The sequence below is a fragment of the Sus scrofa genome, chromosome 9 (assembly GCF_054392235.1).
Source record: "Sus scrofa isolate SSC_HxYL_T2T_F1_AM1 chromosome 9, Sscrofa_HxYL_maternal_Yorkshire_Landrace_v2.0, whole genome shotgun sequence".
Classification (NCBI taxonomy): domain Eukaryota; kingdom Metazoa; phylum Chordata; class Mammalia; order Artiodactyla; family Suidae; genus Sus; species Sus scrofa.
In genome coordinates this window covers 17,095,890-17,121,419 of record NC_139391.1, presented here as the reverse complement: position 1 = coordinate 17,121,419, position 25,530 = coordinate 17,095,890, and the positions used below count along the sequence as shown (strand labels likewise).

Genomic DNA, 25,530 nt, shown 5'->3' with positions numbered 1-25,530 from the left:
TTTCACATTGGACTCTAAATAGTAAGTTTTTATTGACCCTTTCTTATCCCAACCCATAGATGCTGTTAAGTTAACTGATTCTCTGCCATTCTCCCAGAGCAACATAAATGTAGTATCCATTAAAAACTTTCATCATTTCATTTACTGCACTGTACTGAAACAGTCTTCTATTTCTATCTTACTCAGTGGACTAAAATCTTTTGAGATCAGTGATCCTGTAGCTTTGTATCACAAACTCATCACAATAGTTGGCTTAATACATGGCAGACATTTTTTGATTTACGCTGAACAATTAAGACTAAGTTTTGGTTTGCAAAGGCTTTATTTCTGAATGTATGTGCAATTTTAACAAATACTTTTTACAAGCAAAATCAACAGTATTACTTAAGTACAATCAACAATATAAGATAAAGTGCCAAATTACGTGAAATCAGAGTGATCTGGGTAAAACACTGGGAAAAACAATGGCTTTCCCACATTTAAAAAGACACACCATCACCTCTTTTCTATTTGCTTCTCTTCAAGTATTCAAAGTGGTAAGAAAGTTTTCCATGCCATTGGAGGTAAGAGTTTCTAAACAGACTTACATTTAAAAGTTCAATAATTGGGTTCAGGGGACATTCTGTGAAAACAACTCAGGAGACCAAGCACTTGTAGTTTCAGGCACTGAAGGTGGCCAGTTTTCTGAAAATGGAAGGAAACATTTGACTTCTGAACAAGAACCAAGTCCCAAAACCGACTCTTTGAAAATCCAGCCTGACCTCGTAGTGTTACAGTTAGTTTTCTGTTTTGTAACTGTTGCTGTAAATGTATTCTTTAAATTAAACTCCTTCTTAGCTAAATATTTATCAGTTCTTTGTTTGATGTATTTCAGTTTTTTTCTTGGTAACTCTTTTTGATTAGGAGAATTATAAGCAGCAGGGCATTTCCTTAGACCCATGGCCCGGAATCCAAGTTTTTCTGAGGGAAAGACTTTCTGTGTGGTTGGAGGGACCCATTCGTCAACATCAGTGCCAAGGCCCTTGGCAATAGGACAGTCGTTGAAAACCTCTGGCTGTGTTCCACCAGATATAGCAGGGCTTCTGGATTTCTGGCTGGGGGTCGTTATATTTTTTGGACAGCTAGGGATGGCCTGCTTTGCTTCATTTTCAGAGGAAATCCTTGTTTTTTTATAGTTAGTGTCAAGGTCTGAATAAAAGGCAGGTAGTTTTTCGAACATTCCTTTCATCCCATGAATTCTAGTTTGGTGGAATCCTGTAACGGGAGTTGACTGTGAACAAGGAACAAAGTCTTGGCTATCTTCAAAATCACATTCTGAATCTGATGGAAAATGAGGTGGAGAGGAACATGTTCTTGGATACAGAGAGGCAGGTGTGATTTGCGAGGATAACTTTTGTGAAAGCTGGCTGTAGTTTTCAGAAGGTGATCTCAAAGGAAAGTCAGATTCTGTATGATGACTTTCTGCCCATTCTAACAAAATATCCTGTGACTTTTTGGTCATTTCTGTTGCAATGTCCATTTCTTTGGCACTATCATCAAAGAGATCAGCCGAAGCATCATAGCCACCTTCGTGACCAGTAGAACAGTTCTCTGTTAGGTTATTACTGGTGTGTTCATAAGTCATTTCTTTTAATGTATTTGTACTTCTGTTGGGACTACTGCAAGGAGCTTCTAAAGGATATGTAAGTTTCCTGCAAATTGTAGAACTGTCACCCTGGTTCTTTGGCCACTTACAGTAATGTTTATTATCTAAGTTATAAAGTTTGGAAACATTATACTTCCTATAATGCAAAGCCATCAACTTTTCACTCATTTCAGAAAATGATTTTTCTGCACATCCATTCAAATATTTGCTATTGAGACAAGAATGGTCACGCTCTGAGGTGCTGCGCTTAAGTGAAAATTCAGCATTATGTGGTGGAATTCTGGTAGACTTAAGAGTAACTGTTGTGCCAGAGCCTTTTGAAGATGGAAAAAGAGCTGACAGATAAACATTTGGTAGAAAATTTTCAGAAGTATCTTTTTTACTACCACTTACATAGCCATTCTCTGCCATGTTCTCTGGTTGTGACGCCTTAGGAATACCAGGACCTGGATTTGCTTCACAGTTGGAAGGGAAGTTATCTTTGCTGGAGTTCGCTTTGACTCTTGCTTGTGGTGATCTTAAGGCTGGAGATGGTGTATGCAAGGCTCTAGTAGCTTTCTGGGGTGTGACTGATAACCTGCTGTGGTCTGCATTGAATTTACTGATGTCATTATCTAGATGCCATTTCCTGCTATTGGCATCTGTCTGGGTTAGAGCAATCTCACTTTCGACAGCTGCCAGAAATTTGTTTAGGCTTTCAGAGAATGGCAGATCATCCCAGATCTCGGGGTCACAGTTCTGGGAACCACCATCTATCTCTTCAAGTCTGAGTGATGAAGGTGGACAACATAAAGATCTCTCCTGAAGGCTAGTGGGGGTATCTACATCATCATGCTGGTGACAGGTTGGCTCCCACTGGGAATATGTATTTTTAATTTCTACTGCACTGTGGAAGGATTTTGTATTACTTGACTCAGGTGTCTCTTGCACTTTCAGAGGGAAGAAATGAGAGCCAGGAACTCCAAGTTCATGAGGATTACTATGAATTGTACTTGGCTGATTAGCTTGTAACTTTTGTGTTGCATTCTTTTTATCCATATATGAAACAAGGCTCCATGAGCCCTGAATTGTGTCATGGCAGCTGTCGGAACCAGGGGCCTCTGCAGAGGAGATGCACTTTCTGTTCTCCTCGAGAGTCCCAGTGGCCTTGCTGTGTTCTAAAGTTGAAAAATCATTATCATCCGTTAGTTGTGAAACAATGGAGGTGAGTTCAAGTGATAGCTGCCAGAATCCTGAAAAATTATCTCTGCCATGGGACTCAAAACAGCAAGAACTGCTGTCAGGGCCATATATGCTGCTGAGATCACTATCTGAATGCTCTAAAGCAAGGAAGTGGCTGTTAGGTGCTTGGGAGCCACAGCCAAGTTTCCTGGTATCAGAAAGCTGCAAAAGCTGATGGAAGTAGTCAAGGACAGTGAAGCCTACAACACTGGGGTCTGGTAGAACAATCTGGCAAGCTACTAGTGCTTTAACTTCTCTTCTGTAGTTGGAGAACTGCTGTAAGAAGTTGCTGGAATCTGAACCTTGTCTGTGTTGGTTTTCAAAGTTCTGTGAAAGAAGTAAAGGAATTTAAATGAGAATAAAATTTTCTTACTTTGACTCAAATGTGAAACAGGGATTTAAAAGGTTAAAACAGATGCAGCTATAACCCTCACCACCGTAATTTCAATTCCTCTAGTGTTAAAGACCTAAAATGCTAGAGGACTTGAAATTATGGGGAAGTAAACCTTGGAGTAAAGAGACTTGTCCTTAGATCTTGGGTTCTAACATTTCCCAGTGTTGGGACTTTGGACAAGTTATTATTAGGTTTCTCATTCATAAATTAAGGATAAAAATGCAGGATTACTGGAGTTCCTGTTGTGGCGCAGTGGTTACTGAATCTGACTAGGAACCATGAGGTTGCAGGTTCGATCCCTGGACTTGCTCAGTGGGTTAAGGATCTGGCGTTGCCATGAGCTGTGGTGTAGATCGCAGACATGGCTTGGATCCTGCATTGCTGTGGCTGTGGTGTAGGCTGGTGGCTACAGCTCCGATTAGACCCCTAGCCTGGGAACCTCCATATGCCACAGGAGTGGCCCTAGAAAAGGCAAAAAGACAAAAACAAAAACAAAAACAAAAAACCACGCAGGATTACTGTACTAGCAATTAACACAAAAAACCGCAGTGCTTAGCAATAAATGGTAGCTACTATTACATTTCTCATTAGCTTGCATAAACTTTGAGTGTTTAAAGGAATGTTGTCACTTGTTAAAAAAAGAAGAAAAATAGCCATCTAAGATTTTAACAGAGCAAACCTCTGTGGCTCCTGGTTTCACCTTCCCTTTGGGTTTTTCTCACTTTTCAGTTGCAGAATGCTCTATTCCTTTTTCTTTTTTTTTGCTTTTTTCCTTTTCTAGGGCCGCTTCCCCCAGCATATGGAGGTTCCCAGGCTAGGGGTCTAATCAGAGCTGTAGACTCTGGCCTACGCCAGAGCCACAGCAACACGGGATCCAAGCCACATCTGCAACCTACACCACAGCTCACAGCAAAGCCAGATCCTTAACCCACTAGGGACCTTGCTCAGTGGGTTGAGGATCCGGTGTTGCTGTGAGCTATGGTGTAGGCTGCAGACGTGGCTCGGATCCCGAGTTGCTGTGGCTCTGGCATAGGCTGGCAGCTACAGCTCTGATTTGACCCCTAGCCTGGGAACCTCCATATGCCATGGGTGCAGCCTTAAAAAGACAAAAGACAAAAGACAAAAGACAAAAAAAAAAAAAAAAAAAAAAAATTAGAGGGTATAATAAATTCCAAATATATATTAAAAAAACCCCAAACACTTATGAATTTATAATAAATTCAGACTTTTTTAAAGCACTGAAAGTATCTCAGCTGGGCTCTTCTGACTTTTGAAAGAAGTTGTCATACATGGTGTTTCTTGTTTTAATTTTTTAAAAATTATAGTTGATTTTCAGTGTTGTAATAGGAAGTTGTCATACATGGTGTTTTAACAGATCACCTATAGCCTACTTTTACACAGCTTATAGTGCTTCTACAGGTCCTTGTGTTGATGATTCCTGATAACTTTACAAAATTCACATCATTTCATTACAATGGAAATACTAGCATAATACTAAAAAGAAAGCTAGTATCAATTACCGTCACTCCGAAAATAAAGCTTTGTCCAACAAAGCAAGTTTCAACTGCTTTAGTTAATAGCTTCTGAGTTGTATCACTGTCCAGTGTTTCTGGAATTTCATTAGGATCCTGAATGTACCTTGATTAGAAAGAAAATAAAAAATGTGAAAAAGATAAGCTTTGAAATTTTAACTTGCCATAAAGTCAGAAGATACAATTAGTTTGAAAATGCAGCATGAACTTTTTGGGTTACATATAGAAAACTGACTTTAAGAGCTAGGTATTTTGTTCCCTCTATGTTCTCATAGTCTAAAAAGACAAAAACAATTGATCAAGTGTGAATAAAGTAGATGCCTGCCTAGTAATCAAGCCCAGCAATTATTCTGAAAGTGACAGTGGGAGTAGTGGTGGGATCTCTAATCCCTCTCCTCAAAGCAAAGGGATGTCTTTCCTCATTGCTGGCAATCCTGGCTGTGGCCCCTAGGCTCTCCCCTTCTTCAAATTAGTGTGTTCTCAACTATAAGGAGACAAGAGATTTCCGTTGTTAAGTGATTAGGGGAAGAGGGTAGGTGATTGAAGGGGAGAAAAAGCTTCAATCATTTATATATTTTTTTACATTCTCAGGACAATATTTTAACAGGTCAAGCCATGCAGATGAAGTTACAATGCAAAGGAAATAAATGACAAAATTTCAACTTCTGATTTGCGAATATTCCTTTAAATAGCTTCTTCTATCTCAAGGGACCACAGCCCCTTGATATGAATGATCCTTCAGTTTGAAACGATTTTACTTTCTTATTCTGTAATTCTTTAACTTGGATTAGAGTTTTGTAATTTAAAACTCCAGGAGTTCCCGTTGTGGTTCAGTGGGTTACAAGCCTGATTAGTATCCGTGAGGGTGCAGGTTTGATCCCTGATTTTGCTCAGTACGTTACGGATCTGGTGTTGCTGTGAGCCATGGTGTAGGTCGGAGATGGGGCTCGGATCTTGTGTTGCTGTGGCACCAGCTGCAGCTCTGATTTGACCCCTAGCCTGGGAACTTCCACATGCAGGTGTGGCCCTAAAAAGCAACAAAACAAAACAAAACAAAACAAAAACCCAACTCAATTACAGCTTAGTTGGCCTGAATAAAAGGAACATGATTTGACAACATCACAATATATATTCAGGAAATAAACATCTTTCTATTCCTCATTTGATTAACTTTTAAAGGAAGTGATGACCTGAGGTGGAGTGATCATCTTGCGTCTTCAAATTCTACTGATGTACTAAAGGAGCAGCTAGGAAAAATAATGCTTTAAACATTCTTACCTGTGCAAACCAGTGGCTGTAAGACCAAAAAATGCATCCAAGCAGCTTCCAAATACAGTAATGCCAAATAATCTGTTTGATTCTGCAACTTTTAAGGAAAGTTTATATCTGTAATTGGCATTTTCAGCTTTACCAGTAAAGCCACATTTTGGACAATTAGACCTGGAAAAGTGGAAGAAAAAAGCATAGAGATATTCACTAATTTTTTTTTTTTTCGGTTACACTCGTGGCATGTGGAACTTCCCAGACCAGGGATCAAACCTATGCCACAGGTGCGAGCTGTGCCACAGCTGTGGCAATGCCAGATCCTTAACCCACTGTGCCACACAAATCTGGAAAAATAAAAATGAATTTGGAAAAGTAACAATTACAAATGATATTGTGTGTATAAATATACCTATATAACTTATATTCTTCTTAATTTCACATCAACCTCTCTTGAACTTGTCTATTCATAACAGTTACTTTCGCTGATTTAAATTAAACAGCACCAAACTGATGGAAACTGGAAGAAAACTGTGTGTGTATGTGAGACAGAGAGAGAGAAGGAGGGAGGAAGGGAGAGAAAGAGAGAGAGGTTGGTGGGTTGTTGTTGCGTAGCTGAATCATCATTAACAAATTGTGGCATATTATAGTCTGAGGCTGGAGTGGGGACAAACTAAATATAACGAAGTGAGCATCACACCAACAGAAGTCCTGAAATTTAATGTCTATAATCTGTTAAGAGAACAAGGAATAATCTCAGAACATTTAATAAATACTTTTAAAAACAAATATTTATACACAAAGTACCTAGTTATATTTCTCTATTGTAAGAATAGGTTTACTTTCTTTAATTCATTGGAATATGTGAGGAGTTCCCTGGCTCAGCAGCTTAAGGATCTCCTGTTGGCTTGGGTGCTGATATGGCTTGGTTCACATCCCATGCCCTTTTCCATGAGGCAGGTGCAGCCAAAAAAAAGACATGTTGAGAATTTATTAATTATAAAAGTTAAATACAAAACATCTTGTTTAACTTGTTTGTAAGGCAATTATGGCCAATGGCTTTCTCATCAAACACTACTGTGTGTCAGGTGTAACACCACTGCTATGTACTAGACGTCTGCTCTTGATATAGATGCTAAATCCCTTAAACCTAGATTTACTCATTTGTAAATCCAGGATTGAAGACAGATAAAATGAGGCAAAGTATAAAAGAAAGAAAGAAAGAAAAAAAAGATCCAGTACAGATCTCATCAAATTGATGCTTTAGCCTGCTTTTCTCTTATAATTATATTAAATACTGTGATGGTTAGCATCATTTCTAACTAGTGTTTCCCTCTTTTCTAGTTTGCAATATCTTAGAACTATATCCATCTTTCACATTCTTAATTTAGCATGTTTTTTGAACCCTTAAGACATCTTATGGTAATGGTCAATCCTAGAACTTTGTTTTTTGTTAACGTCGCTAACAATCTGGCTTAAAAATGAACTGAAACATGCAAACGGAAAATAAGTTAAAGATAGTTGTATAAATTTAATTGATGCCAGATAGCCACTAGGGGGAGCCTAAATTCCATAGCTGGAAAGGTAATTATTTTGAACCAAGGTTAATTCTTCACACACTGAGGATGGATGTGTATCAGTCCATTCATATAATCTTAAGCAAATCTTCTGGAGTTTGTGCTGCAGTTTGACCATAGCATAAAGTGAAGGTAATCGAGTCACTAGGGCATAAAACCTCATTAGTATTAAGCTCTAGTGAAATGAATTAAGCGTTTTAAATGTATCTTAGAACTTCTTTAAAGATTATGTATTAATAATGCATTCAGGTCTAATGTAAAATTCTTAGCAAATTTTAAAGTAATCAATATGCATACAAATATTTTCAACATACATTATTTCATTCTGATAGGTAAACAAGGCATTTACTCCCATTTACAAACTGGGAAACTGGGGTAAATTTTTGCCCAAGGTGACAAAGTTAGTGAATTTTATAACCAAATCCAAGGCTTTGGATTCCTGTTTTAGAGTTCTTTTCTGTATGATAACTATACAAACAGTATGATTAATAATGAACTATGTTGCAAATAGAGAATATCAATAATAGCCTAATAAAGACCAAGTCTATTAGTATTAATGCATATACACACTTAAATTATACATACTTTGATCTTCTATGTAAAATGGAAATATTTATTTTTTGTTTCTTTGTTTGTTTATGACCACACCTGTGGCATGTGGAAGTTCCCAGGCTAAGAATCTTACTTATGCTGCATTTGCAACCTGTGGCACAGCTCAGCAATGCTGGAGCCTCAACCCACTGAGCCGCAAGGGAATGTCTGAAGATATTTATTTATTTATGTACCTTCCTTTAATCCTTTTAGGAATAAGTTTGGATTAAAATAAATAAATGCTAGTATGGAGTATTATAGATCAAAGCTTTTCAAACTACCACTGCTCTAGTATTGGAGGTTAAAAAGACAAAAAAGTGATCACATAAAACACAAAACCTAAGGACTGGGGTTCAGGGAAATTTTAGAGACAATGAAGAGCAGTCTTTTTCTCTTCATTGTCTCTAAAGTCTACAAAGGCTGGAGTGTGGAATTCCTCTGTCATAAACTTGCTGAGCAAGGAATTTGCTTGCAGCAAGGAATTTCTGTTTCTTATGCTGGCTTACAACTGACTCCAGGTAAGAAAAAAGGAAAGCAGAAATAACAGGAAAGACAAGCACTGGAAATTATGGGAATAGACTTTTTGTAGTATTGTCAGTGTAATATCTACAGAGGACAGGCTATATGTCTGTGGACATTTCCGTGGGCAAGGACAAAGTGCTGTGGATTTTATAAGCCTAAATGGTCCAGTTAGAGCTCACTTTTCTGGAAGCATCCTAAACCCTGGGAAAGTGAGGGGGAGGTGTTATTCTGGATACAAATTCCACTGCTAATTTAGAGGTAACATAATGATTATATATGTAGACAGCAGTCATATTGTTTAGGCTTGAATATGTTTCTGCCACTAACGAGCTGGCTATGTGATTTGAGGCAACTTATTTAACTTTTCTTATTTAACTTTTCTAAGCTTTAGTTTTCTCCTTTGAAAGTTGGCATTTACAATAGCATCACCTCACAGGACTGTTGCATTAAAAGATACAATGCTTACACAGTTTCTAGGACCATGCTTAGCATACAGTAAATACTCATTAATGTCATCTATTGTTAGTACCACTCTAAAGAGGTAAAAATGGCTGTACTGGTCAACCTAATTGTTTGTCATAAATTATCTTTAAAAGAAATGACTTGCAGGGAGGAGTTCCCGCTGTGGCAAAATGGGATTTGCAGCATATCTGGAGTCTGGGGACACAGGTTCCATCCCCAGCCTGACACAGTGGGTTAAGGATCTCAGGTTGCAAATGAGGCTCAGATCTAATCTCTGGCTCAGGAATTTCATATGCTGTGGGGCGGTCAAAAAAGAAAAAAAAAAAAAAAGACCTGGGATGGAATTCCCTTGTGCAATAATAGCAGGTTAAGGACCCAGCATCATCAGTGAAGCAGCTCAGGTTGCTGCTGTGGCGTGGGTTCAATCCTTGGTCTGGGAAGTTCCATGGGTGCCCTCCCCACACCCCACCGAAAAAAAAAGAAGAAATGACTTGGGGGAAAACTCAGTTTTAAAAATATTTCACATCCTATGGAGTTCCTGTCATGGTGCAGTGAAAACAAATCTGACTAGGAACCATGAGGTTGCGGGTTTGATCCCTGGCCTCGCTCAGTGGGTTAAGGATCTGGCACTACTGTGAGCTGTGGTGTAGGGTGCAGACACAGCTTGGATCCAGTGTTGCTGGGGCTGTGGCATAGGCCAGCAGCTATAGTTCTGATTCAACCCCTAGCCCAGGAACCTCCATATGCCATGAACGCGGCACTAAAAAGCAAAAAAAAAAAAAAAAAAAAAAAATTAAAATTAAAATTAAAAAATAAAAATATTTCACATCCTATATATCTATATATTACTGATTATGTATCACATAAGGTCTAAAGCATTTATCAATTCATTTGATCCTTACAACAACCCTATGAAGCAGATATTATTACTTTCCCCATTTTGAAATCCAGATAATTTTTTTAAAGCTTTTTAGGGCCGCACCCGTGGCATATGGAAGTTCCCAGGCTAGGGGTCAAACTGGATTTGTAGCTACCCCCCTACACTATAGCTCACAGTGCCAGATCCTTTAATGCCTTTAATGCCAGATCCTTAACCCACTGAGCGAGGCCAGGGACTGAACACTGTCCTTATGGATACTAGTTGGATTTATTACCACTGTGCCACAACAGGAACTCCAGAGAGCCAGATAATTTTATTGACTGGCCCATAACTACAAAGCTTTAAGTGGCAGGGTTCAGATTTGAACACAGGCAGTCTGGTTGCAGAGAACTGTACTTTCTAATCACTAGGACATAATGAATAGGTAAAATATACTTGCCCAAGATCACACAATTATCAAGTGTCAGAGACTCTCTGCAACCCTGTTGTGTTCTCCAAAGTTTGAAATCATTCCATGATACCACACTGCTTCCAAGAATAGGTCCAAATCAAAAGCAAACAGTCCCTGGGTTTTAGTTCTTTCAGAAAATAGGTAGGAACCTAAAAATGAGTGAACCTAAGTCCAGATCTAAGACAACCTAGACACTATCATATTGTCATTTATTCATTCATTTAACAAATATTTATTGCATATTTTCTATGAACTACTCACAGGCTGAATGCTGAGAATTTTAATGATGAGTAACACAGACAGGTTCTTTCTCTCAGAGTTTACAAATGAGTACTTGAAAGAATGGCTTAATAAAGGAACAGTGACAACTATGGGAAGGATGACTTAAGAGGCCAGGTGGGGGCTGGAACTGTCAATTCCTCCCCATCCAATGCTAACTAAACAAAAAGACTAGTTGAGAATATTGCTGACCAACTACTCTACTTATACACTACTAGGTTCTTATTACCTCTTCTCCAGGTAGAGAGAATGTTTTCTGAAGAAACTCCGACCCTAACCTCTCACTTGTACCCGATAAAGATCAGAGAAGAGTCTTAGGCCCTCAGGTATACTTGGCCTGAATCTGAGCACCGTAATAGTGTTATGTGCCGAGCACTATTCCAGCTGCTGAAGTTTACAGAGATTACAATATAGTCTCTTTCTCAAAGAGTTTATTTATTTACTAAAAAATAATATGGAGATTATGTAAAAATAAACAAAAAACAAACAAATACCCCCTATACTATTTCTGGGGATATCCCAGAAGTGGGCTGAGTTTTGCATCAGGATTGTGACTTATTCTCTGGGAAATTATTTTTTTCACGGAATCTGGTACTTAGCAAAGACTTTGAGAAAATCTGAAATGTCCCTCTAGCAGTAGAAGACTGCCAGCCAACTCTATTCTAGGATTTAACAGAAGAACCAACCTAAGAGAATCCTAGGTCCTGGAGTGAATAGGAAATCTACAGAGTACACTTCAGTTTCCGTTCTCACACTTATAGGCTTTATTTTTACCTCTTGGAGACCAGGATTATCCGAGAGAAGCACTTTTGACATGAAGGATATATAAAACTGGTGTTCTGGAGAGCAAGAACTGAGGCAAGAAGAAATTTTCTTCTTCTATTCATGTGTTCTCACTGTGGCCTGCAAAACAAACAACCATGGGATGAATGGCAAATCTTCAACTGTATGTGCATAATTCATTTCTTAGGAAAATCACTTAACCTCCACTGCAAAGCCAATGGATGTTTTTCATAGTTCATGTCAATATACTGGAGGACTAATTTTCTTTTTCTGCTTAATTAAGATTTAAAACAGCAAATACTCTATTTTTGAATAAATGCTCCATCTCAATAATTCAGGATAGGTATCATTTATCGTCTTTCAACATCTGTATTAGGAGTTATATAGAATTTGTTTCTACTATTAATAGGAAGGAACTTTAAATGAACTTACATGAATGTTTTAAAGAACCTATGTCTGTGGGAAATAGTTCTTTTTAGCTGAAAAAAATTAACTTTATTAGATTTCAGTGTATACAGTTTTTTTTTTTTTTTTTTTTTTTTTGGCTGCACTGGAGCATATAGAAGTTCCCAAGCCAGAGACTGAGCCATAGCTGTGGCAACGGTGGATCCTTTAACCCACTGCTCTAGGCTGAGGATCAGAATCTGCCTATGCAGCAACCTGAGTCACTGCAGTCAGGTTCTTTTTTTCTTTTCTTTCTTTTTTTTTTTTTTTTTTTGTCTTTTTGGTCTGTTGTTGTTGTTGCTGTTGTTGCTATTTCTTGGGCCGCTCCCGCGGCATATGGAGGTTCCCAAGCTAGGGGTTGAATCAGAGCTGTAGCCACCGGCTTACGCCAGAGCCACAGCAATGCGGGATCCGAGCCGCGTCTGCGACCTACACCACAGCTCACGGCAACGCCGGATCGTTAACCCACTGAGCAAGGGCAGGGACCGAACCCGCAACCTCATGGTTCCTAGTCGGATTCGTTAACCACTGCGCCACGACGGGAACTCCCTGCAGTCAGGTTCTTAACCCACTGTGCCACAGTGGGAACTCTACATTTTTATACAGCTTGAAGAGGAAAAAAAACAACAGTTTAGTGTGTGTAAAAAATAAAAATTTGCAAGCTCAAAGGAGAGTTCTAAGTGCTTTATGAGCCTCGTATAAAACATACCAGAGGGGGAGTTTCTGCTGTGGTGCAGTGGGTTAAGGATCCGGTGTTGTCTCTGTAGTGGCATGGTGTTTGATCTCTGGCTTGGGAACTTCTACAAGCCAAGAGTGTGGCCAAAAAAAAAAAAAAAAAAAAATTAGCAATGTCCACCTTTTTTTTTTTTTTTGGCTTTTTAGGGCCACACTTGTGGCATATGGAAGTTCCCAGCCTAGGGGTCAAATTAGAGCTACAGCCGCTGGCCTACAGCAGTGTGGAATTTGAGCCACATCTGTGACCTATACCACAGCTCAGGGCAACGCCAGATCCCCAACAGACTGAGTGAGGCCAGGATCAAACCCGCATCCTCATGGATCCTAGTCAGTTTGCTAACTATTGAGCCCTAAAGGGAACTCCCAGCAGTGTTCACCTTTTTATACTTTCTTTTTAAAAATCCAAATGTTAGTTTATCAAAATTTATGTTATTAAAGGGGGATATAGAAAAAGCAAAAAAAAAAAAAATCTAATCCTGCTTTAATTCTTGTTATTCTTGTTTTTAGACTCTTAGGCATACGTGACTAGTAAGGTTTTATGAAGAAGAGCAGCTATGTATCCCTAGATTTGGCTGTCACCTTAGGCCATGTGGCAATCTAAGGACAAGGCAGAGGAGGAGACATAGGGTACAAGGGGAGGCAGAAAGAAAGGTTAGAGAACACTGCTATTCATTGTACTACTAACTTCAAGTTCCTCCTTGCCAATACAATAAATGATGGAACGTATGTCAGCAAAGGCATCTTCCCTCTACATGTCTAAAACTCAGTTTGGGGTAGGGCATAACATGGTGCTATACCTGCCTATGAGCTAGGGGAGATAAAATGGGGCAAAACTCCCTCCTAAAAATGTGGTTTCTTACTTGCTTAAAAATCCTGCTTTTTAGAATGAAGCCTCAATAGTTTATACTGCCTGTGAGGCCCCAGTTCATCTAGCCCCACCTCCTTGACCTCACCTTGTATCACTTACCCCCCAGTCACTGCACTTCAAGCCATGCTAGCCTTCTTTCTGCTCCTCAAACACACCAAAGAGTTTCTCTTCTTGGGTTTCTGTGCTTGTCTAGAATGCTCTTCCCTTAGTTCTTCAAGGAGCTGGCTCATTCTCATCCTTCAATCTTTAATGTTATCCCTCAGAAAGCCACATTTTATCTCAAGTAGACACCTGCTTCCTCTTAGTTTCTATATCACCCATTTTATTCCTTCATGGTACTCATCATGCTCATGATATATGCAATCATGAAAATGTATATATTAGATGATACATGCTTACTTTTTTTTTTTTTTCCCGTTTTATGGCCACACCCATGGCACATGGAAGTTCCAGGCCAGGAGTTGAATTGGAGCTGCAGCTGCTGCCCTATGCCACAGCCATGGCAACATCGGATCCTTAACCCACTGAGCCAGGCCAGGGATTGAACCTGCATCCTCAGGTGTCACAGGGTCTTTAACTTGCTGAGCCCCAAAAAATTCCTATGCTTACTTATTTTTAACTTATTTTTATTGGTTCTTCCCCATTAGTCTGAAAGTTTCACGAAGATGGGGATCTGGTCTATAAGTCATTGATAAATGAAAAGCATACAAGAGCAGAAATACTTGGGAATTAATTTCTGAATTAATGTGCGAGCACTAATTGCTTTACTTTTAGAGGAAGGGTGGTTAAATTGTCATTATTTAAGCATTTATTGCCCTCTAGTGGAGAAATAAGTATATCTGGAAAACTATAACAATGGTAAGTTTGAGAACTGAAAAGAAAAAGCTCACTGAAGTATTTTTACTATGGTGTTTCACTTGGTAAACTCCAGCAAATGGCAAAAAGATATTCATTGGCTGGTGGGAAAAAATGCAGTAAGATCCTTTTAGGCATTAGCTACTGTCTCTGCTGTTTGCACAGTATTTCATTATACTTGTCTTCTGGTTTGTTTTGTCTCTCTCTCTCTACTGCCTGACAAGAAGTATGTTGAATTCATGTTTGATAGATAACGGCATGAAGCATCGGAGGGAGCAAATGCTTAAATTAGGAAAATATGGTCACAGACATGGGAACAATTTCACATGTGGTATCTATTGCAATTTATCTTTCCCCTTGATTTTATTGGGAAGGATGGTGCTATAGTATTACATTTCTTTCAGTTCCTTCACAGTGAGAAAACCATATTCCAACTTAATAAGTTCAATATATTTACTTATTTATCAATTTATTTATTGTGCAGCTGAGACATACCAGGTCACGGGAATAATATATTTGACAGACGAAATAGACAAGGGCCCTACTTAGTCACTAGTCTAGTGCAGGAGACCAGACCAGACTATCACACCAAAAAACTGAAATTGTGGAAAATTCTATAAAGGAAATGTACATAATACCATGAGAAAATCTAACAAGGGGACTGATCGAGTCTTGGCTTGAGGAGATGGGGAGAGGGAGGAGAATAGTTAGGCACATAAATAATCTTTTGAAGTATTTTTTTTCAGAGTTGTCAGATTAAAGGTGACTTTTATTTCTTTTATATATTTAAAATATTTTCTAAATGCATTACTTCTATAATTAGAACAATAAATATCATAAAAGTACTAGGCAGGGAACTTAGCAATAACATAAAAGAAAACCTTGGGTCCTCTTGATTTCTCACATAGAGAAGTAGAAACAAGGAGGAGATGGAGAGAGAGAGGAAAGTATAAATATTAGGGAATTAATTAGGGCCTCAGTTGGCTTTTGCTTTGAAAGACTGGAGATTGCTCAAGTCAATGAAGAACGAAGAGTCTATTTCACTTGACACTTCATGAAAATACGTGGAGTCCAGGTGGACATATTATAGTACATTTTAAATTTAATATGAAATATTCTGGAGTACTTGCTTTATCTCTTTTTAGTCAGCCACGTGAGAGATCAACCATTAATACAAGATGCTTTACTAAGTAACCATGAAAAATTGCTATCACAGGGAAGGGACTCATTTTAAGCCCAAATTTTCTTTTGGATATAACTACATGTTAAGACAAATTATAAACAAAGTTACTTGAAGAAGGGGCACTACATAAAGCAAATGTTCAATGGAATCAGGCTAATAGAGTTGATGTATCCTTATCACGCTAGAGATGTTTTTGGCCACCAGCCCAGATATAAGCTCACTGATTACCCCCCACCCCCGCATCCCATTTTCATTCGCGCCAAGGTGTTCTCAAACTTTAGCATGCATGCATCACAATCACTGGGGAGATGATAATCCACAGATTTTGGGGCCCCCGCCCACTTCACAGTTTGATTCATTAAGTCTGGAATGAGGGCTTGAAAATATGCATGTCTCTCAAGTTCCAGATAAGGCTTGTGTTTTCTACACAAGAAAACCGCTGGCCCAGCCATTTCGGCTGTCTGATGGTAAACAATACTTGTGATTAATGTGGTTATAGTGAAATTGTAAAGTCTCAGAGCATTTCAATATCTTTCATATTACTTTGTAATTCTTTGCTCTTGTCTATTATCTGGTGACTTTTCAGTTTAACTTCCTCATTACGAAGGTGTAGAAGATATCTTAATAACCTATTAAAAAACAAAACATGCCCATATATGCCTGCATATATGTTTGGGCTAGATTAGAAAATCCAAAAAATTAGACTAGAGAATCTAGAATAATTCTTATTAAATATTAGACCACTGGAAAGAAAATTAAGTATTTAGTGTGAATTGACATCTGGAGAGAATAGTGAAGAGAAGTATAAGATGGAGATTCTATTTTAATAAAGTTTATAATCAGGTTGGGCTCTAATTTCTTTTGAACGCTTTACAGTTTTCAATGTGCTCTTACAACATTATGTGATCTATTTGGAGAAATTAAGTAACTAATTAAAGGTCAAGAAGCAGCCAGAATCAGGCCTGAAATTCATGGCTTCTGATGAATAGCTCACCAGTCTTTCTTTTTTTTTTTTTTTTTTGTCTTTTGTTGTTGTTGCTATTTCTTGGGCCGCTCCCGCAGCATATGGAGGTTCCCAGGCTAGGGGTTGAATCGGAGCTGTAGCCACCGGCCTACGCCAGAGCCACAGCAACGCAGGACCTACACCACAGCTCACGGCAACGCCAGATCGTTAACCCACTGAGTAAGGGCAGGGACCGAACCCACAACCTCATGGTTCCTAGTCGGATTCGTTAACCACTGCGCCACGACGGGAACTCCCCTCACCAGTCTTTCTAGTCAAGTACATTGTTTGCTCAAGCTTCACATGTAACCTATTTTTATCTGTTTAAAGACTGGCCAAAGGATGAAATCACTCCTGAAAAACCTAGCCCTAGGAGTTCCCATTGTGGCAGCAGTGGTTAACGAATCCGACTAGAAACCATGAGGTTGTGGGTTCAGTCCCTGGCTGGACTCAGTGGGTTAAGGATCCGGTGTTACCGTGAGCTGTGGTGTAGGTTGCAGACCCACGTTGCTGTGGCTCTGGCCTAGGCCGGGGCTGCAGCTCTGATTGGACCCCTAGCCTGGGAACCTCTATATGCCGTGGGAGTGGCCCTAGAAAAGGCAACAACGACAACAACAACAACAAACCTAGCCCTACTTCTAAGAGTATATAGCAAAGGAGCTAGGACTAACTCTTCTCCCTTTTCTTCATTATTCTCTAAACTCCTCTTGCTTAGCAAAAAAATAGTCACTTTGTTGCTTTCAGATTTCCCATTTTATATATATATAGGACAAGTGGCCTCCACTACACAAAGGGTGGCTATTTTGAGTTACTTTGTTAAAACTACCTAAGGGTGTCCTCTCCAAAGGTGCATGCTTTGTCTAAGTTTTCTAAAGACAATCATAACAGTTCCCTGAAAAATGATTTACTGATAGTAACATGAAAATCCTAGAAAGGGAAGAGAGAGGCAGTTAGGAGACAGAAATTTAAATAAACAAAAAACAGAAAAAACCTCTTTTGTTTGGGGAAGTACTTGAGAAAAATATTTTAAGAACATTACCCAGGAAATTCTTAGAATAATGCAGTTTGTTCATTGTATTTATGATAGGTTCTATAATATCATTATGATACTGTTCTAGGGATGGGGAAGGGGACAGAGTAACAGAAAAAAACAGGCTCTTAAATTCAAGGGATAAGGCTAAGATAGACAATGTGTAACTACCAATGAAGCAACACAAAGGTACACAGTACGTCCAAGTTCTATACCTACATATCTCAACTGCCGATTCAAGAACCAACTGTATTTGGGTGTTTCACAGACATTTCAAGGCTTACAAGGCAAAAAATCTGAATTCTTAGTTTCCTCTCAAATCTCTTTACTTGCAGTCTTCTCCATCTCAGTAAATGGCTGTACTCTCCAACCAGTAATTAAAGCCAGATACCTAGAAGCAATGTCATCCTTCATTCCTCTCTTTTTGTCAAGTCCCATATCATGTTTATCCATGTTTTTTAGATACCCTTGAGTCTACTTCCATATCTAAAAACCACCACTCACATTCCCCCCCCCCCCCATATTCTGCCACCACTTTAATCCAAACCACCACCATCTCCTGCTTATGCTGCTGTATTAACATCGTACTGTGTGATCTGGTCCCTGACCATTTCTTTTTTTTCTTTTTTTTTGGCTATTTCTCGGGCCGCTCCCGCGGCATATGGAGGTTCCCAGGCTAGGGGTCGAATCGGAGATGCAGCCGCCAGCTTAAGCCAGAGCCACAGCAACGTAGGATCCGAGCCGCGTCTGCAACCTACACCACAGCTCATGGCAACGCCGGGTCGTTAACCCACTGAGCAAGGGCAGGGACCGAACCCGCAACCTTATGGTTCCTGGTCGGATTCGTTAACCACTGCGCCACGACGGGAACTCCTGGTCCCTGACCATTTCTCCAGGCTCATCTCATACAACTGTCCTTTCTGAATATGTTCCAGCAACAGTGGTCTTTTCTTAGATTCTTGAACACTAAGATGCCAAGCTCTTTCCTGCCTTAAGGCCTTTGTACAACCTATTCACTCTGGAAGATTCTTCCTTTCCTCTGTGGCATGGCTGGATCATTCTCAACTTTTTGGCCTCAATTTAAGTGCCAACTCCTCAGAAAGGCCTTCCCAGACCAACCTAACTCAAATAGATTCCACTTTATTCTTAAGTCCACCCATAAAAGGTTTAAGTTCCATTAGAATAGGAATCTCATGTCTTGCTCACCAGTGTAATCCTAGTACCTAGCAGTTCTGGGCACAGAGGAGGGAAGCACTTAAAAACGACCTGTAGCACGAGTAACTAAGTACTTGGTGCATTGTGACCCAATCTTTCAGGGTCAGGGAAGACTTCCTGACTTAGAAGGCTTTATAAAATGCGACCTAAGGGATGAGTAGAATTAGCTGGGTTGGGGATGGGATTTAGAAGAGGTCTGGAGGTAAGCGAGGATGACGCATTTGAGGAACTCAAAAAGACAAAAAGGGCCCTATTAACCACGGTAAGGAATTTAGACTTAAACCTGAGGGCAAATAAGAGCAATCAAAGGAAAGGTTAATGGGGAGACCCTGATTAGATTTGCACTTATCAGCCTGGAAATGGGCACTGGTTTGGAAGGAGAACCAGCTACGAGGCTACTGTCACAGTTACGCGGCAGTTGTGCTGAACCAAGGTAAGTACAGTAAAAGTGGCGAAAAGCGTATGGATTTGAGATATTCAAGAGGTTGGTATGACTGGCTGGTTGTGAGAGAGAAGAAGGGCATCTAGACAGCTTTCGAGTTTCTGGTCTAAACACACTACTCAGTTAAGAACTTTCCCCTCTGGGTCACCAAAGCACTTCTGGAAAGGACCCCTTTTCAACAGGTATTACTCGGCATAGCAGCCGGTTGCATATGTATCTCTGAGCATCTCAAAAGCTAGAGTGATGCCTTTTCCTCTCCGTATTTCCGGTTCCAGACGCTCACCGGCGTCCAGCTCGATGGCATACTAAATGTTCGATTAACGCTCACTGAGCGATTGCAACAGCATTGTCTAAAATTAAAAATGACCTTCTTAACTCTTCTACCCTCATTGCCGCCCTTTTAAAGAAGGCTCCTGAAAAAAACAACATAGAATGCCCTGAGTCTCACTTATAACGACGTTAAGGGTTTCGTTAAGGAGTCTCCGGCGCTTGCCCCCCCCCAGGACCTCCTCCCGCAGCAACTCACCTGGGCAGAGCGCCGGGAACCTGCCCGGACGAAGCTCAGTTAGTGACAAGGCCCTCAGGACTGAGAAGCAAACTAAGCGCCCTCCAATCGAATCTCCCGCGCCCCCTTCCGCCGGAAGTGACGCTCTGGCCGTCCTTTCTCAGAGCCAATCAGAAGAAGGTGCCGCCGAGGGTGGCGACTTAGCACAGCAACCAGTGAGCATTTGGGAACAGCCATTTTCGTCAAACTGGGGGTTGAGACGGTGTTGGCAAGTGTTTTTTCTCGACTAGTGGAGAAAAAACTAGTAGTGCAGTCTGTAAAGTTGGTTTCGGGGCGGTGTTGAGCCAGTTGGGCGTAAGGACCCCGGAAAGGAGTGGGAGGGGGCGGGAGCGCCCCTCGGGCCGGGGTTCTGCGGACAGCCTGGAAGGAGGAGCGAAGCTGGATGGTGGGGGAGCCGCTGGATGGTGCGGGAGCCGCGAGCACGGAAGGGGCTCTGCCTGCTGTGGATGGGGTGGCGTGGGCGAAGGCGGGGCCTGAAGCGGGCTGCGGGCTGCTGGGAGAAGAAAGAGGGCGTAACCTGGAAGGAGGGACCCGGACCTAGTGGAATTACAGGGCAGCCTCGGTTGAAGGACTGACGGTGTGGGCTACACCGAGGTCTGAGGTGCCCCAGCGACAGTGCAATAGGAGGTGGTTAGGGTGGCTTCATCGAGAGAGCGTGCAAAGGAACCAGACTCAGCAGTCTTTGAAGCCCTGCTCCACACTTCCCTCTGAGTGACCCAATGCAACCCCCAGCACCTTTCTGAGCCTGTTTCCTCGGCTATAGATGGGAGTAACCATCATACACCACGCACGAGATGGTGGGATGGTTGAGAGATGATGTGTGTGCCACTAAGCCTAGTGCTATAGTGATTCTGTAGTGAATCAATAAATTACCACGGTACTGTTGACTGGGGAAAAAAACCCCACAACGTGAAAATTGTGACTTAACTGTTAACTTCTATTTGGGGTAAAACGAGGATTCTAGTGCCGGTAACAGCTTCTCAGCTCTGAGGAACTGCTTCAAAGACGTGGGGGAAAGGTCAGTATTATACATAGGTTTAACGAAGAGGGTATGTGCAATCAAACACACATTTCATCAGAGGCTTGCTGCTAGTCAGGAGGAGCAGATGTCTCCGTTAATGATTTTAGCGCTAGATATGAGAAGATGCAAAAATTGGGGCGCATAAAACCTCCTGAAAATAGCTCACTATCAGAATGCCTGTTCCTCCCGTTTTTCCCAGAGCACAGAGTGCCCCATTCCTGATCTTCACCCTCAACTCCTCTCAGGGTGTGTTGAAGGCCAGTAGTTGAAGTGACTAGTGTCTTAAACCTTGTAGAGGCAGATGGCGATTTGTGGAGGACAGGGGTGTGACAGTGGAAGTGAGGCGGACAGGGCAGGGTTTAGCAGTGATGATAAAGGCCAGCGTGTAGGGTGACTGGGCTAGAAGGTGGGCTTGGGGGAGTGGGGTGGGTGCGATACAGTTAGGAAAGGGATTCACCGGTCTGCTAGGAGGAGCCTTGGGATGATAAAGGCAGGCTAGCATGTGACCGCAATAAATGTGGGCTCTAAAGAGGGGGTGGTACCAGAGGGAAATGAATGTGGCGGTGCCCTCTGGGACAGGACTGGGCTGAGGGGCCAAGTGCCTTTGGATTTCCCCGGGGAGGAGGAGCCTGTCTGAGGTGGGCGGAGCTGGGGCTGGGCCAGGCTCTGGCTGCGCTCGTCGCTTATACCCTTTCTACCCGCTCCGCAGCCACCAGCCTGAGCCATGGGACGCCTCCTGCTCCTGGCTTTCCTGATGTTTGGGGCCGCCACCCCAGTACCGCCGGCCCTGAGGGCCTTCAGCAGCCTGCACTTGTCAAGCAGCTTCAGTTCCGGTCCTGCTGTGGCCATGAAGTACTCGATTCACTACGTCCAACAGAAGGTAAGGCGGAAGGGGTTTGGGATGTCGGGGGTTTGGGGGGGGGGTGTGTGCAGAGGCGGGAATGGGGCCTCGTAGTCCGCAGGTGCCGGAACTCACCCAGAATTTCAGACTCCTAAAGCCTAGGATTTATCCAATCTTTGGCTTAGACTTTACAGATGGTTGCACCAAGTCCCCATCTGTTTCAGCTCTCTCCTCCTATTACCAATAATTTAACATCAGTTCTGGCTCTACATTCTCTTCTGTGATTGGTCACAGCAGTCACTTCAACTCCTTTCTGCTCCCAGAGGATTCCCTAATTAAAATTCTCTTGACCTCCCGCCAAATTCAAGTTATTTATTGCCAGCTTTGGCCCCTACTCTGCGGTGATAGTCATTCTTTGTCCCAAAGCAGCCCCTAAATTCAAATTTCCAGTTATCTTATTAGATAATATCTAATATTTATTCAATCTAAAATACCAGTCTGTCATCTCATGCTCAGCTCAGAGTTGATTTTGTAGCCCTTTTAGTAAGTTTTAAACCGTCCCTATTCTCCATAAAACTGAACAGTATGTGTAAGTCATGCTTGTAAAGGAAGTTGCAGGTGTCTGTCACGATTTGGAGGTGGGAATTGGTGTGAGCATCTCTATAGTTCTGAACCCTGAATGTAGAGATTTAATGTAGTCAGGATCCCTTTGTGCTTGGCTGAAGCTTGAGATAGGTATTCCCTGAGAAGCCTGGATGAAGTACATCCTGTGTGAAATGACAGGATCCTTTAGAGTTCTGTATTTCTGGGAACCTCTGAAAAGATAGGCAAAGATTTGGGGAAAGTTGGGATTAGAGATGCAAGAGTCTGAGGTATGGCTTTAGGAGTCACATAGACCAATTTGCTTGCAATTCCAATCTGCTAGCTCAGTGACTTCCAGAAGGTTACAGTATCTTTTTGAGCCAGATTCTTGATCTCCTGGTGATTTGATGATGGTATCATGAGAGCAGATGACATGTCCCTAGTAGGCACTTACTAAATTCATGGTTACGGACCTATGTGGATTTTGAATAGGAATTTGACATAGAGAGATGGCGTGAACTTGGAGAATAATTTATAAGAAATGGCTTTTAATCCAGAAATTTAAATTAGAAATAATGAGGGAGAGAAAGCTTTCTAATTTTAGCAGGGATACCAGGAAACGGGTATTTTCTCAGGCAATTCTTTAGGCTACAGCTTCCTCATTTGTAAATTGAGAAGTTTGAACGAGGACCAGTGTGTCTCACACTTTACTGAGGAAAATGCAGGGTTCTTCGGGAGCTGTCTCAGAGGGATGGTCAAGGCCCAAGTGGAAGCCAAGTTAGGGTGTCCCAGAACCCCCTCTTTCCCTTTCATCCTGAGCTTTATGTTTGTTATCTGTTTTATATTCTGGAATTTTGCAGAGTTTAATAACTAAAGTTAAGTGGAAGGAGTACTGTTGGAACTAGGATCTCTACAATCCTTTAGGAATGATAAGAGGAACTGTCAGCGGAAAAGGGGGAGAATGAAAGGGTAGAAGAGACCAAATGATCTCTTTGGTCCTAATTTATATTCATTCATTGCAGATTCCTTTCTTGACCATTTACTCTTTAGAAATATAAGTTAAGGCCTTTTTTAAAAATGTTTTTGCTGATTTGCATGATCTGCTTTTTGCCCTTGGGCTTAAATTTAATTCATATTCACATTAACTCTTTTGTGTGTGTCTCCTCAGCTAGATTGCACTCTCCAGCACCCAGAAGAGCCCATAACAATGAGTATTTGTTGAGGGAATGCATGGATGGCTATCCAAAGAAAGTCCAAACAAAGCAGACTACCATCATTTAATTGACACAAATCTTTTTTTTTTTTTTGCTTTTTTAGGGCTTCACCCGCCACATATGGAAGTTTCCAGGCTAGGAGTCGAATCAGAGCTGCAGCTCCTGGCCACACCCACAGCAACACCAGATCCTAGCCATGTCTGCAGCCTACACCACAGCTCATGGCAATACCAGACCCTTAAACCACTGAGCTGGTGCAGGGATCGAACCTGCATCCTCATGGATACTAGTTGGGTTCATTACCACTGAGCAACAATTGAAACTCCCTTTTACTTCTATTCTTTAGCAATTATATTCTTCTTCTTCATTCAAAGTCTTCACATGTTGTTGATTTAGTAGGAATACTTGATTTCTTTATCCAAAATAACTGAATCAGAAGACCAAAAGATAGAATGTTACTTGGGCACATCAAGGCTCTGGGTACATGTGTGATACCAGTGTTGTAAAGGGCTCCTTCGGATGCATAGCTTATAGTTATGAGGGTTCCCTGCTTCTCTAACCTCCTGTGGCAACCCTAGCCCCTCAAACTGGAATGGGAATCCAGAGGGTATTTTATCATGTGATGTTGTAGGGAAAGAGAATGGGTCCTTTCAGGCTGTTATTTTCCTCAGTGGTGAAAATGGAAAGCAGTTATCTATAGTATCAGTCAAGGTTCTCTAGAGAAATAGGACCAATAGGATGTGTCTGTGTCCATTCTGTGTGTGTGTGTGTGTGTGTGTGTGTCTTTCTCTACAGAGAGAGACTGATGTAAGAATTTGGCTCAGGGAGCTACCTGGTGGCTTTGAGGTTAAGGATCTGGCATTGTCATTGCTGCAGCTTGGGGGTTCAGTCATTGGCCTGAGAGCTTCAGCATGCCATGGGTGTGGCAAAAAAAAAAAGAATTTGGCTCATATGATTGTGCAGCCTTGATAAACCTAAAATCTGCAGGATTGACTGGTGGACTGGACATCCAGGGAAGAGCTACAGTTTGAGTCCAAAGGCCTTTGACTTGCATAATTCCTTGCTCAGAAGAGGTCAGTCTTTTGTGCTATTTAGGCCTTCCCTTGAATAGAAAGGCCCATGTTATGGAGGGTAAAGCTGCTACTCAGTGTCCACTGACTTAAATGTTAATCCCATCCCCAAACACCTTCACAGAAACATCTAGAATACTTTTGACCAAATATCTGGGCACCATGGCTCAGCTGAGTTGACATGTAAAATTAATCATTCACCTACCAAGGTTGTTGTGAAGGTTAAATAGGGTAATATGGGAAAGCACATGCACAGTGCCTGGACATAAGGGAATTAAGGAACTTAATAGAGTAAATGCTGGTTCCTATCTCCTCAGAAGAGAAAATCATGGACTTGGAGAAGAGACTTGTGGCTGCCTGATGGGAGGGGGAGGGAGTGGGAGGGATCGGGAGCTTGGGCTTATCAGACACAACCTAGAATAGATTTACAAGGAGATCCCGCTGAATAGCATTGAGAACTATGTCTAGATACTCATGTTGCAACAGAAGAAATGGTGGGGGAAAAACTGTAATTGTAATGTATACATGTAAGGATAACCTGACCCCCTTGCTGTACAGTGGGAAAATAAAATAAAAAAAACAAAAAAAAATGCTGGTTCCTCCCCTGCTCTGTCTTAAAACCGCAGTCTCCATAGTGCTATACATTTTGGATTGATCCAAATGCATGACAGTTGTGGTAATGCCTCTTCTAGAAACCTAGTGGTCAGTCATGTATACTCAACTACTCTTATTTAACTTCTTACCAGTGTTTACGTGAGAACTCTGCGTCTTGGCCCAGCATTGAGCTCATAGCTGCTGACTCCCGCAAGGCTTTCCCACACCTCTTTCCTTATCTGCTGTGAGACCATCACAGCCATTTTGA

The 25,530-nt window shown here is 41.3% G+C and overlaps 2 protein-coding genes across 2 annotated transcripts in view; one reads left to right on the top strand and one right to left on the bottom strand.

Annotated features, from left to right (window-relative positions):
- Nucleotides 1–303: 303 nt before the first annotated feature.
- DDIAS (DNA damage induced apoptosis suppressor) lies at nucleotides 304–20,004 on the bottom strand. The gene is made up of 5 exons (XM_003129716.7): nucleotides 19,902–20,004; nucleotides 11,592–11,720; nucleotides 6,071–6,232; nucleotides 4,781–4,898; nucleotides 304–3,193 (listed from the first exon to the last, which is right to left on the bottom strand). The coding sequence occupies exons 2-5, from the start codon at nucleotides 11,702–11,704 to the stop codon at nucleotides 611–613; spliced, it is 2,976 nt and encodes a 991-aa protein (XP_003129764.5). The 5' UTR covers nucleotides 11,705–11,720; nucleotides 19,902–20,004; the 3' UTR covers nucleotides 304–610.
- Nucleotides 20,005–21,646: 1,642 nt separating this feature from the next.
- The window catches only part of PRCP (prolylcarboxypeptidase), a 72,706-nt gene continuing 68,822 nt past the window's right edge, over nucleotides 21,647–25,530 (top strand). The window contains exon 1 of the mRNA XM_021062572.2: nucleotides 21,647–21,841. Within this exon, the coding sequence (XP_020918231.2) occupies nucleotides 21,686–21,841 (156 nt within the window). The 5' untranslated portion in view covers nucleotides 21,647–21,685. The remainder of the gene's footprint in view (nucleotides 21,842–25,530) is intronic.

Bases quoted from the DNA above. Each gene is read 5' to 3' on its own strand.
- DDIAS (XM_003129716.7), bottom strand. From the start codon at position 11,704: ATGAATAGAAGAAGAAAATTTCTTCTTGCCTCAGTTCTTGCTCTCCAG. The intron at 4,899-6,070 runs GTAAGAATGTTT...TTTCTAATCAAG, and splicing joins ACAGCCACTGGTTTGCACAG to GTACATTCAGGATCCTAATG. The intron at 3,194-4,780 runs GTAATTGATACT...CTTCTTTCACAG, and splicing joins GCTTTATTTTCGGAGTGACG to AACTTTGAAAACCAACACAG.